Source organism: Cyprinus carpio, chromosome B22 (genome assembly GCF_018340385.1).
Source record: "Cyprinus carpio isolate SPL01 chromosome B22, ASM1834038v1, whole genome shotgun sequence".
Classification (NCBI taxonomy): domain Eukaryota; kingdom Metazoa; phylum Chordata; class Actinopteri; order Cypriniformes; family Cyprinidae; genus Cyprinus; species Cyprinus carpio.
The window spans coordinates 7,844,643-7,856,975 of record NC_056618.1 but is presented as its reverse complement, the minus strand read 5'-3'; the positions used below and the strand labels follow the sequence as shown (position 1 = coordinate 7,856,975).

The window sequence follows — 12,333 nt, the reverse complement described above, 5'->3', positions numbered from 1 at the left end:
TCAGCTGAGCTTTACTATGTTTCATCATCTGCCAGAAGAAGCATTAAAGCTCATTCTGGAATTATTTGATAGAATTTGGAGAGAAGGTGAAGTTCCTAGACTGTGGAAAAGAGCAATTATCCTGCCTTTTCCAAAACCAGGGAAGGATCCTGAAAGTCCTAAAAACTACAGGCCAATTATGTTAACGTCACATCTTTGCAAATGGATTGAGAAAATGATTAATGTATTTTCTAAGAAAAAAGGATTATTAATAGCCATCAGTGTGGTTTTGGAAAAGGTAGGTCAACTACAGATGCTATAATTAAAATAAGCAATGAAATAGAAAAGTCAATTAGTTTGAAGGAAATAATGACGACTGTTTACTTTGATATAGAAAGAGCGTACGATTCTATGAGGAGAGAAATACATTTGATTTTATAACTAAAAATAAAAAGGAATGGTTGGAGAATGGAAAGGAAAATATTTGTAATTTACTTCAAGAATTCATGAACAAAAAATATTATGGATATTTAGAAATATACACAGATGGTTGTATCTTTGGGTGGAGGAAGTCAAACCGGATAGAGTGGTAATCTATTCAGACTCAGCAGCAATATTACACAGTCTTGATACTAGTAAAACAACTAGAGATTATATTTTAATAGAAATTTACTCATTATTGTTAAATTTAGAAAGATTGCAAATAGATGTTCAGTTTTGTTGGATTCCAGCTCATATATGAATCTCAGGAATGAAGAAGCTGATAAATTAGCGAAAATGCAAGTAATTCTGATAAAATAGAGATTCCTCTTGGAAAAAATGAAGGAAAATCTTTAATTAAAAGTAAAATTGATAAACAGTGTAAAAAATATGGGATTTATATAACAAAGGAAGAGAATATTACAGAATTCAAAAATCTATTAAAATTAGATCATTTAATATTAGAAACAGAAGAGAGGAAATAATATACACAAGACTACGGTTAGGACATACTGGACTTAATAATAGGTTATTTCTTATGAGTAAAATAAACACAGATAAATGTGAGGTATGTGATTGCAAAGGAAATGTAGAACATGTTTTAATAAAAATGTAGGAAATTTAACAAAGAAAGAGAACATTTTAAAGTATGTATTATCAAATTAGGGAGGTAATGGGATATTAAAGGTATTCTAGATATAGAACATTCCCAAAGTAAAGTTTTAATGAAGTTTATGCATGAAACTGGAGTAGTTAGAAGAATTTAAGAAGTTATAAATAAAGCCATGATTTTACACACTCCAATATAGTAGGTGGCGTTATGCTGGTCTGTAACCCGCCATAAAACTAGAAGAAGAAGAAAAGTGGAAGGAAGAAGAAAAGTTTTAGAAAGTTTTAGAAAAATGGTGAAATGTTTTGTTTTTTTCTTTTGTTCACGTTGTGGTTATTCTTCGTGCCTGGTAAAACATTTGTTACTTTCACTTTTCTATAAACGACAAAACTATAAAGGGCAAAACTGCATATGACGTAACGGTACATGACGAAAAATGTTTGCAGTACTCTAGAGTTTATAGGTTCATTCAAACTCTCCATATAACGTTAGCTAACATTATTCAAAATGAATCGCGAGAGCTCGTAACACGGCATTCAAGTCATATTACCAGAAATGATAAGGCATCAACTTGTTCGCTGTTTTAATTGGTTCTATCATACTTTTTTCAGCTTTCACATGAGTTAGTCGGAGCTTTTATTGCCGAGTTTAGAATGTCTGTGTTTTTCTCTCACCACCCGCATAAAAATTCCTTCATTTTGAGAGAGAAAATGCAAGACAGAAAACCATTTCAGTGACATTAGAACCGGTCCAATGTTACCGGCCACGTGAGCAGCGCGTTCGTAGGACCCCAAAACAAAACAAAAAAAACAGTCTAGCACAACATGCTTTTATTGTCTCCCCCCATGAGACAAACTCATGCATGTTTGTCTGATGAGTGAATGTGTGAATCAATTATGCTTTTCTTATGCTTTTCTAATGATTACTTTTTGCTGAATAATTATGTCCCACTACTCCAGGCACGATTTTAAATGTTTTTATTTTTTTCCAGGTGTTTTCAGTGTTATTACAGCCAGAGTGACAGTATCAGTGATGAAGGGAGATTCAGTTACTCTGTACACTAATGTTACAACAACACAACAAGATGAGATTTTATGGTATTTTAATGACACCCGCATCGCTGTGATCGCTGGAGATCTCAGCCGGATCTGTACAGATGTTCAGTGTAATGAAGACACTGAGAGATTCAGAGACAGACTGAATCTAGAGAACCAAACCGGAACTCTGACCATCAAAAACATCCAGACTGCAGACACTGGGGTCTATCAGCTGAAGATCTTCAGTAGGAGCAGCATCAGTGAAAAGACCTTCAGTGTTACTGTTGGTGAGACATTTAATGAAACGTTCATCTTTGAAACAAAATGCATTCACTAATGTTGTGTTTCATGCTGAAAGTCAAGATAGAGCACCTGCCAAAAAACATCTTTCAAGCAGCTGTCGGTTTGTGTTTCAGATGCTCCTGATAAAGTGAAGACAATATCAGTGAAGGAGGGAGAATCTGTTACTTTTGATCCTGGTGTCATAAAAACAGCTAATTATGTGATGAGATGGTATTTTAATGACTCTCTCATCACTGAAATCACTGGAGATCAGAGTAAGATCTGTACAGATGATGAGTGTAAAGAGAGATTCAGAGACAGACTGAAGCTGAACAATCAGACTGGATCTCTGACCATCACAGACATCAGAACCACAGACTCTGGAGATTATAAAGTATTGATCATCAGCCACATCCTTCAGAACAGTGTCAGCATCACCAGTTTGAAAACATTCATTTTTACTGTAATTGGTGAGTAAAATTTAGTCTTTCAAGGCCTTTACATGAAGCAATTTTAAAACACATTTTGAAATGTTTAAATAATTCCAGGGAATATTTTTATTGTGGTCAAAAGTGAGCTTTGAGTCATTATTAAAATATAATTGCGATCTATCACCTTTGCATATGCTTCAAAATGTCACAACAAGCTTGTCCAGTTCACAAGTCTAATGCTGTTAACATGTAAGAGCGGCTCGAATGCACGCAATAGGCCAAGCTTGCCGCAAAGCCACAGCAATAGTAATAACCATGAAGTGTGTCATGGGGAATATATTAAGGAGATATTTATTTTATTTACAGTAAAAAACTAGTGTTTTCTGAGTTGTGACATTTAAAAAAAAAAAAAAAAAAAACAACAAATTTTAATATATATTAACGAACATTAACGAACAATAAATGCTATTGCGCCAGCTAAAATGCTCCAAACGTTTTTTCTAAATTAACTTAAAAAAAACGAAACGAAATATAATCACTTTGCCATTACATACAAAACTGAACTATTTTAATAGCTAAAACAGTAGCCTAGTATAAGCTGTTTTGGGAGAAGGGAAAAAACACAGGATAATACTATACAATTTTTGATAAATACTCTATTTTTTTCGTTGAGGAATTAATCATTCACGTAGTTTCATTTGTAAATGAAAACACAACGCTCACGTATCGTTTATCTGACAATTATGGCAATAAAAGTTTTGACTATTATATGATTGTATTTATGTCCATTGGGTGATGATAAATGAGCTGTTGTGTTTTTCATTTACAAATGAAACTACATGAATGATTAATTATTTAACGAAAACACTATACTAGGCTTGATAATTATGGTCTATTAATTAGCCGAAATAAAAATGAAATATATGTTAAATTTAAACTGCATTCCAGCAAAAAATTCCAGTCTGCATAATCAAAGCTTGATTGCATGTCGAGCAAAGAGATCAAAATGAAAAGAAAATATTGATATAAACGAATATAAATATATAACCAATAATAAGTGGATAATATAATAATAATAATAATAATAATAATAATATATAACAATATACCAATATGACAGGAAAATGACGATCATTAATGGACTTACAAGACTGTAGGATGGATAAAAATGTTTTCTTTTAGGCCCTATATTATATTATGCACTTTATGTAACATTTATTCATGATAAACTTAATTTGAATCAATGCTGACAATGGCATGTCAATACAGTCCACTGTAGCCAAGGCGTATGGTAAATATAATATTTTTAATAATATGAATTTTATTTGTTGTGCGGATAAAATAATATAATAATTTCTTTAATTCAAAATAAAGTATTAATTAATAAATCTTTGATAATCCCGGGTTGCTGTGATGACGCAGGTTTGTTTACTAATGTGCAAAAAGGGGCAATCTTATCTGAAATTTGATAAAAGTATTTTTTCATAAAACTGCAATCTAGATATTTTTTTTTGGACTACACAAGAAAAGGAAAAAAAAACAAAAAACAAAAAAAAAAAAAAAAGAAAAGAAAAAAGTACATAGGAGGATCTTAAATGGTGGAAGTGGGTAGAATACTTCTGCTGTCCAGGAAAGCCAAATCAAGTTCTTATAACTGACCTGAAAGTCTTAAATAATGCATAATAAGCGCCACCTGCTGGTGATAGCTGTAAATGTAAGCACAAGAAAAGCTCACGTTGTTTTTCAAATATTGATTACAATGGCCTGTCCTTAACCCGCATTGATTGTTTCCCTTCACTTTAACTGATTTACCCACATAAATGTAAAAGCTTTGATGCAAACTTAAGTTTGAACACTGTTAAAACTATAATGTCCACTAATAAGTTTATTTTACTAAAAAAAAAAAACATCGAGTACGTGGGAAAAAACAAGGCAATTTTATTTCTAATATATATATCAAATTTTTCATCATAAACTGCAAGTTTAAATATATTATTTCTATAGGGCTATACAAAAAAGAACAAAATAATTAGGCTGAATAAGCTGAACTATAGCATGTTAAATGGTGGTATCCTAGTCTATGAATGGTACACCCCCTAAGCTCACAGAAGTAGTTTGACCTCAAGTCAGCTCTAAGTCTCAGCAGCAATGGACCAATGACACTGACCCGTTCAAACTGATTTTTAACACGTACTTCACGCGTATTTAACACATACTTCACGTGTACTTCACGCATATTTAACACGTTAAATACACGTATTTAATGCGCTGATCGCTTATTTTCACGCGTAAACGACACGTATTTAACGCGCGTTAAATACGTGTTATTGTTTACGCGTGAAATACGCGTATTTAACGTGTTGTTTACGCATTAAAATTTCGCGTGTTTTAGACCCTCTGGGCCTTCCATACTGGTTTCACTTCCTGCTATCTGTGCCTCAGACATGTAACTCTGCACTTCCAGTGCTGAACGACTGCCCGTGTTCTGCGCACAGATTTCGAAATACTTCTACACAAATGACATGATAGCGAATGATTACAATGTATTTTGTGCACGCAGGGCGCACTTCTGGAAAAAATCGGCCGAAAAAATAACCAAAACCCGGCAGATTGCCTATCGCGTATTTTAAGCAAAAAAACCGGCCGTTTCCGATTTATGGCCGGTTAAACTGGTGCATCCCTAGTGAAAACCTGGCAAACCTTATCTGAACGGCACGTGCTGGAGATATACTACTAATTACAAGACCGTCTTTACTGAAGAGATGCGCATGAAAAATCGCATTCGATTTTTTGCACAGCCCTAATTTGGATGTTTGATAGACTTGACGTCATTACGCGGAGTCGTCGAGCGGTAAAAGAATCAAACCGGTGAACCGGTTTTTTCAACCGGTTTATTGAATCGAACTGTCCGAAAGAACCGGTTCGCGGAAAAGAACCGAACTTCCCATCACTACTGTTTACCTGATATGAAAATCAACCATGCTTTTATTATAGTAAAACGTATATTATTATAGGTTGCAGAAAGCATTGAATTAATTATGGCCAATGTGTATTACAGAAAAACATTTATTTCATAATGTGACCCCCCCCCCCTCCCCCCCCAATTTAATTAAATTAAAGGTTATATAGGTATATGTTGAAGATCATCCATGAGACTCATGCATGTTTGTCTGATGAGTGATTGTGTGAATCAGTTATGCTTTTCTTATGCTTTTTTAATGATTACTTTTTTTCTGAATAATTATGTCCCACTACCCCAGGCATGATTCGTAATTATATTTTTCTTTATCTCCAGGTGTTTTCACTGTTATTATAGCCAGAGTGACAGTATCAGTATCAGTAATGAAGGGAGATTCAGTTACTCTGTACACTAATGTTACAACAACACAACAAGAAGAGATTTTATGGTATTTTAATGACACCCCGCATCGCTGCGATCGCTGGAGATCTCAGCAGGATCTGTACAGATGTCAGTGTAATGAAGACACTGAGAGATTCAGAGACAGACTGAATCTAGAGAACCAAACGGATCTCTGACCATCAAAAAACATCCAGACTGCAGACACTGGGGTCTATCAGCTGAAGATCTTCAGTAGGAGCAGCATCAGTGAAAAGACCTTCAGTGTTACTGTTGGTGAGACATTTAATGAAACGTTCATCTTTGAAACAAAATGCATTCACTAATGTTGTGTTTTCATGCTGAAAGTCAAAAATAGAGCACCTGCCAAAAAAAACATCCTTTTCAAGCAGCTGTCGGTTTGTGTTGCAGATGTTCCTGATAAAGTGAAGACAATATCAGTGAAGAAGGGAGAATATGTTACTTTTGATCCTGGTGTCATAAAAACAACTAATTATGTGATGAGATTGTATTTTAATGACTCTCTCATCGCTGAAATCACTGGAGATCAGAGTAAGATCTGTACAGATGATGAGTGTAAAGAGAGATTCAGAGACAGACTGAAACTGAACAATCAGACTGGATCTCTGATCATCACAAACACCAGAACCACAGACTCTGGAGATTATAAAGTATTGATCATCAGCCGCATCCTTCAGAACAGCGTCAGCATCACCAGTTTGAAAACATTCATTTTTACTGTCATTGGTGAGTAAAATTTAGTCTTACAAGGACTTTTCCATGAAGCAATTTTAAAACACATTTTGAAATGTTTAAATAATTCCAGTAAATATTTTTATTGTGGTCAAAAGTGAGCTTTGAGTCATTATTAAAATATAATTGTGATCTATCACCTTTGCATATGCTTCAAAATGTCACAACAAGCTTGTCCAGTTCACAAGTCTAATGCTGTTAACATGTAAAATTAATAACATTAAAGTAAAATTAAGCAAATTAAGTTAAATGAGGGCAGTTGTGGCCTAATGGTTAGAGAGTCAGACTTGTAACCAAAAGGTTGTGGGTTCAGAGTTTCAGTAAAGCCAGGAATTGTAGGCTGGGAGAGTAAATGTACAGAGCTCTTCTCCACCTTCAGTACACATGACTGAGGTGTCCTTGACCGCTTACCGGCTACATTCACACTCAGTGTTTGGGACTGACACTAAAGAAAACTAGTTGTCCAGTTCAGTTTTGTTCAAAAGCATGGCTTCACCAAAAATGCAGTTGCGAGTCCTGAAAATGTTCTGGTATGAGTTTGGTTATGGAATGTGGTTGTCACTTCTGTGCACTCTCATATATAAAAATAATAATATTTATTTTGCTCATGGAAGCATGTGCTTAGTGGTGTAGTGACTTAAATATCTTAATGGTAAATATCTTAATACAGTATTTTAAATATGACCAACATTGATGTAACTACCGATTATCGTTCTCGATGTAGTAATGATGTCTGTCCTTATCTGCTTCAGATTCAGGTCTGTCTTCAGCTGCTGTGGCAGGAATATGTGTTGGTGCTGGTGTTGGTGTTGTTCTGCTGGTGGCTGCAGCTTGTGTTGGGTGTGATTTACTATTGCAAGCGTCTTCATGCAGGACAGAATAGTGAGTATTACATACAGATGATTTAACAAGATGGAAAAAGTATTAAAAGGAAACTTTAAAAGATGCAAAAGTATTTGTCTACTCATAAGTCAAAGTAATGTGTGTTTAATTGAATTTTGTTATTGTTCAAACAAGCACCACAGCACAAGCCAGTGATCAGGTGAGATACTATGCACACTAAAGTCTATGTACACTGAGGAAGAGAAAATGTCGGTGCATCAAGAAAAAGCATAATGTGCAACTAAATCATCTTCATTAACCCTCTGTGTATCTGTGTTTTATTACAGATGGGTCATTTAAAAGTAGGGCTGCATGGACGATTACGGCCTAAAATCAAAAGCTTGATTAATTGAACATTTTACCTCGTTTTTACGATTAATGAACGATTATATTTTTGTTGTTTTGCCCTCATAGTTCACTGACAAGGTTTGTACTGTAAATATGATTTGACTATTAAAGGTGGGATATTTTTTCCTATGAAAAGAGCGATCTGACATCATAGCTCACTATCAGCAGTTATTTTATCTATGTTCGTAACATTTCTCTTACAGATTATTGCTCGGTTGTAAGAGATAAATAAAGATTAGATAAAGATAAATTAGCACAGTACCAGTACGAGTGATGTGTGTGTGAATTAGTCAAACCATCTCTATATTAATTGTGAAGCTGTGGGTTGTAAATAGCCTAGTTCCTTCAAAAGTAGAAAAATATGCTATAATAAGTTTTGAGATTCTAGGCTACTTTAGTGATAAATCAGGCAGCCGACAGGACAGCGCTGACATTCTATAGTTTATGCGTTCCTCTGTGCGCGCGATCTTCACAGCTACTGTTTATATGAGTGTTCGTGTCACAATGCAGCTGCGCGAATATGGTAGCTCGATATAATAATACACATCCGATCTTCTAATCGCTTAAATGTCCAAACCATAAAAACAAATACAACTGACAAAATTTAGTGAAGATGCAAGGCTCACCGCTCCGCGCGCCATCTCTTTGTGTTGAACCGGCGTTCACCTCCGTGTTTTGCTTTTATGCCACTGACTGGACGGGGGGGAGAGTGATGTGGCTACACGCGGTAGGATGCTTTTTAAGGGGGAAGTATTAACAGGATTAAAAAAAAACGGAATAACCGACATGGGAAAATTTCGTCGGTTAGAGGTTCTGAATTTCGGTTTCGATTATTTTTTTCGATTAATCGTCCAGCCCTATTTAAGGACAACAATCCAGCCCTGTGTTGATGGACAATGCTAATGAGACGTCCCCTGATGAGGATGAGACTGAGGCTGCCAGTGAGACATCACTGTAACATCACTGATACCAGTAAAAGTCAATTTTTACCTCAAACACCAGAGTAGAACTGAATGAAATGTATATATTCATACAGCAATAATTGAAAATAATTGAAACAATAATTGGAAAAAAAAAAACATATAAAACGTATAAAGCCTCCGTTACCAGCTTTAAAATTACATTTTGGAACCAGTATAAGAGGCGTTGGATGAGATGCGGAAGAAACAATCCTACTCACAATAGCGATTTAAGTACAAAAAAGGATGAATCCCTTTAAATTCATCTTCTGATCGATGTCATGTGGTGTGGTAACCGTAGGTATAAGCAGTAGTATATATCTAATAATTCAACGGCCCGTCGTCAATTATTCCTTCGTATATATTCATACAGCAATAATTGAGAAAACATGTAAACCAGCAAAGGGATTAAGGTGATTTTTTGTATATGGTTGGATTAATGTTCTTTTGTGTCTGTTTTTGTATCATTGTATCTTTTATATCTGTTTCCTATCAGGCCTATACTTCTGCTAACAAACTACTTCAAAACTTAAAACTTTGACTGCAAGCTTTTAAAACTTTTTAAACACTTTCTGGCTAGGCTTTTCAAGCCAACTTAAAGTTTGTCTACAAAACTTTTTAATTTAGTTTTTGTTTGTTTGTTTGTTTGTTTTGTTTTATTACGAAAGATCATCTACCTACAGCTGACTTATGGTTTTCCACAACCCTCTTGTTCACTTTATTGATTTGTCTTTGTTCGGTGCTCGATGTAGATATGTAAATAGCCTCAATTGGACTTAAAAGTGTATCCTTTCTCCTATGTTTTTTTCATACTGTCAAATGCTGAACAGTTAACAAAAGAGATGCTTTTCCAGCCAGATTTAATGGTCTTCTTCAAATCCCTAAAGCTCATGCGTCACATAAAAGCCCTTAAACTATGTAGTCTTTTGAATGTGTTTTGTTGTTGTTGTTGTTGTTTTTTGATGATTAAGCCCCTTGTAGTAGTGGTTTTTTTTTTTCTGTATTTATTTATTTATTTTCCTGTTGTGTTTTATTTTGTTTATCTATGTATTCGTTACGTCAGGATTTCAAAATTTCAGTGGTTTGCTCTCTGCCCTAAAATATTAATGGTGATTTATGTACAGATCTAGGAATGATCTCAACTTTTGTATACAACTGTTATGAAGAATTGTATACTTCTCAGTTTTCTCAAGATAAATGTGATTCTTTTCTTTTGAATATTTGTGATAAAGTTTCAGGTATTAATGAGGATTTAAAATTATTATGTGATTCTGATGTATCTGTTACTGAAATAGAAGAGGCACTTAAATCTATGAAAAAGGGAAAATCTCCAGGTACTGACGGTCTGTCTGTTGAATTTTATTTACATTTTTGGGACCTATTAAAGCAGCCTTTATATTGTTTGTTTAAAGAATGTATTCACAAAGGTGAGATGACGCCCACAATGAAGCAGGTACTAATTTCTTTGATTCCTAAATCAGATAAAGATCCACTTTTAATTGAAAACTGGAGACCAATTTCATTGTTAAATGTTGATTATAAATTACTCGCTTTAATATTTGCTACTCGTTTAAAATCTGGTCTTAATAGTATAATTGTGATAGAGGAGTGTGTCAAGGCTGCCCCATTTCCCCGTTTATTTTTCTTTTGGCTGTTGAATTAAAATATCTCGACTTGCGGACGATACTACCTTATTCCTTAAAGTATTCATATTATTCAGTCCTTTTCTGAAGCCTCAGGCTTGTATTTAAATTTATCAAAGTGTGAACTATTGCTTTTGATATAAATAAAATGTTGCTGAATTTTATTTGGAAGAATAAATCCCATAAAATTAGGAAATCTGTCTTGTCTAACAGACTTCTGAAGGAGGATTAGATGTCTTGGATTTCAAAGAATTAGTTAGTTCATTTAGAATTAGTTGGTTAAAAAAATGTCTCTGTAGTACTGATTCAATTTGGTACTACATCCCCAATACAATATTTTGTATATTAGATGGTCTAGATTTTCTTTTAAGATGGAATTTCACTCCTTCTAAATTGCCGATTTCTCTCTCAAACTTTCACCAGCAAGCTTTACTTGCTTGGAAATTGTGTTATGAACACAACTTTTCCCCCCACAAAAAAATAAAATAAAAAATATTTGGAATAATTCAAGTATTTTAATTTGTGGAAAGTCTCTTTTTATTGATAAGTGTTATGACAGAGGTACTGTCTTTGTTTTGGATTTATTTAAAGATGATGGTACTATACTGGAGTATGAAGAATTTATGACTTTGTATAGTTTTCCTCTGCCAGCTAGATCCTTCAATTCTGTTATCAAAAGAGAGCATGGTTACTTCCTGAAAAATTCTGCATTTCTAATAAAATTAAAGAGGTACCTTTTAAAATTTTGCAAAATGTTTATTCCAACGAACTCTAAAATTGCTCTCTTTTTTTGGATATTTCTAACTTATGTGTGTTCTGCAAAGTTGAAGAACTTTACTACATTTATTCTATTATTGCAATCAGGTCAAGTCTCTTTGGGAGAACTTAAGTTATTATTTATCTTCTTTTATAAAAGGTGATTTAAAATTCTCATTGAAAGATATATTTTTGTATTTTTCTGGTAGTAACCATGTTGTTGATCTTGTTGTAATTTTTTTTTTTTTTTTTTTTTTTGCATTGTACATTTTTTTATTTATAAAATTTCTTCAGAAATTATTCAGAAAATTTCTCAATACGTTACCTAGATTTGATGTCTTCTGTGGCAGAGATTTTGCTTATTGTTAAATCTCTTAAACACACTGATAATAATAAGAATAACAAGTTTATTAAGGTTTATGACGATATTTTACTTAATGATTGATTGTCCTGGCTTGTTTTTTGTTTATTTATTTTATTAATTTTTTTGTTATTGTATCTCAATGCAGTGCTATTTTGTATTTGTTAGTGTACTTAAGTACACTATTACAAGGGTAGCATCTATGTAATATTTTAAATATATATATTATTTAATATATTATTTTATAAATATTTTCTTTATTTTGTTTGTTAATAAATATTTGTGTGGAAGAGACCGAGTGTCACTCCAGTTAACATCATACAATGCCATCCAATAAAAAGAAGACGCTGGGATAGATTTTCTGTTGATATGTTTCCAAAATAAAGCGATTATTGAATTTGTTCTCAACAATCAAAAATCCCTTTACTGAGACAGAATTGAATTGTTAGGCCTA

At 33.6% G+C, this 12,333-nt stretch overlaps 1 protein-coding gene across 4 annotated transcripts; it reads left to right on the top strand.

Annotated features, from left to right (window-relative positions):
* Positions 1-1,284: 1,284 nt before the first annotated feature.
* Positions 1,285-8,233, top strand: LOC109069040. Of its 4 annotated transcripts, XR_006157922.1 has the most exons (5): positions 1,285-1,418; positions 2,061-2,393; positions 2,523-2,858; positions 7,683-7,972; positions 8,100-8,201. XR_006157922.1 is itself a non-coding variant. In XM_042749350.1 (4 exons), exons 1-4 carry the CDS (start codon positions 1,370-1,372, stop codon positions 7,811-7,813), a joined length of 849 nt encoding a protein of 282 aa, XP_042605284.1. In that variant the 5' UTR covers positions 1,285-1,369; the 3' UTR covers positions 7,814-8,233. The 4 variants fall into 4 exon arrangements, 3 of the variants coding, with proteins under 3 accessions (XP_042605284.1, XP_042605283.1, XP_042605285.1); XM_042749350.1 differs by lacking the exon at positions 2,523-2,858 and adding an exon at positions 6,589-6,924 and having other exon boundaries at positions 7,683-8,233; XM_042749349.1 differs by having other exon boundaries at positions 7,683-8,233.
* The last annotated feature ends 4,100 nt before the right edge of the window (positions 8,234-12,333 follow it).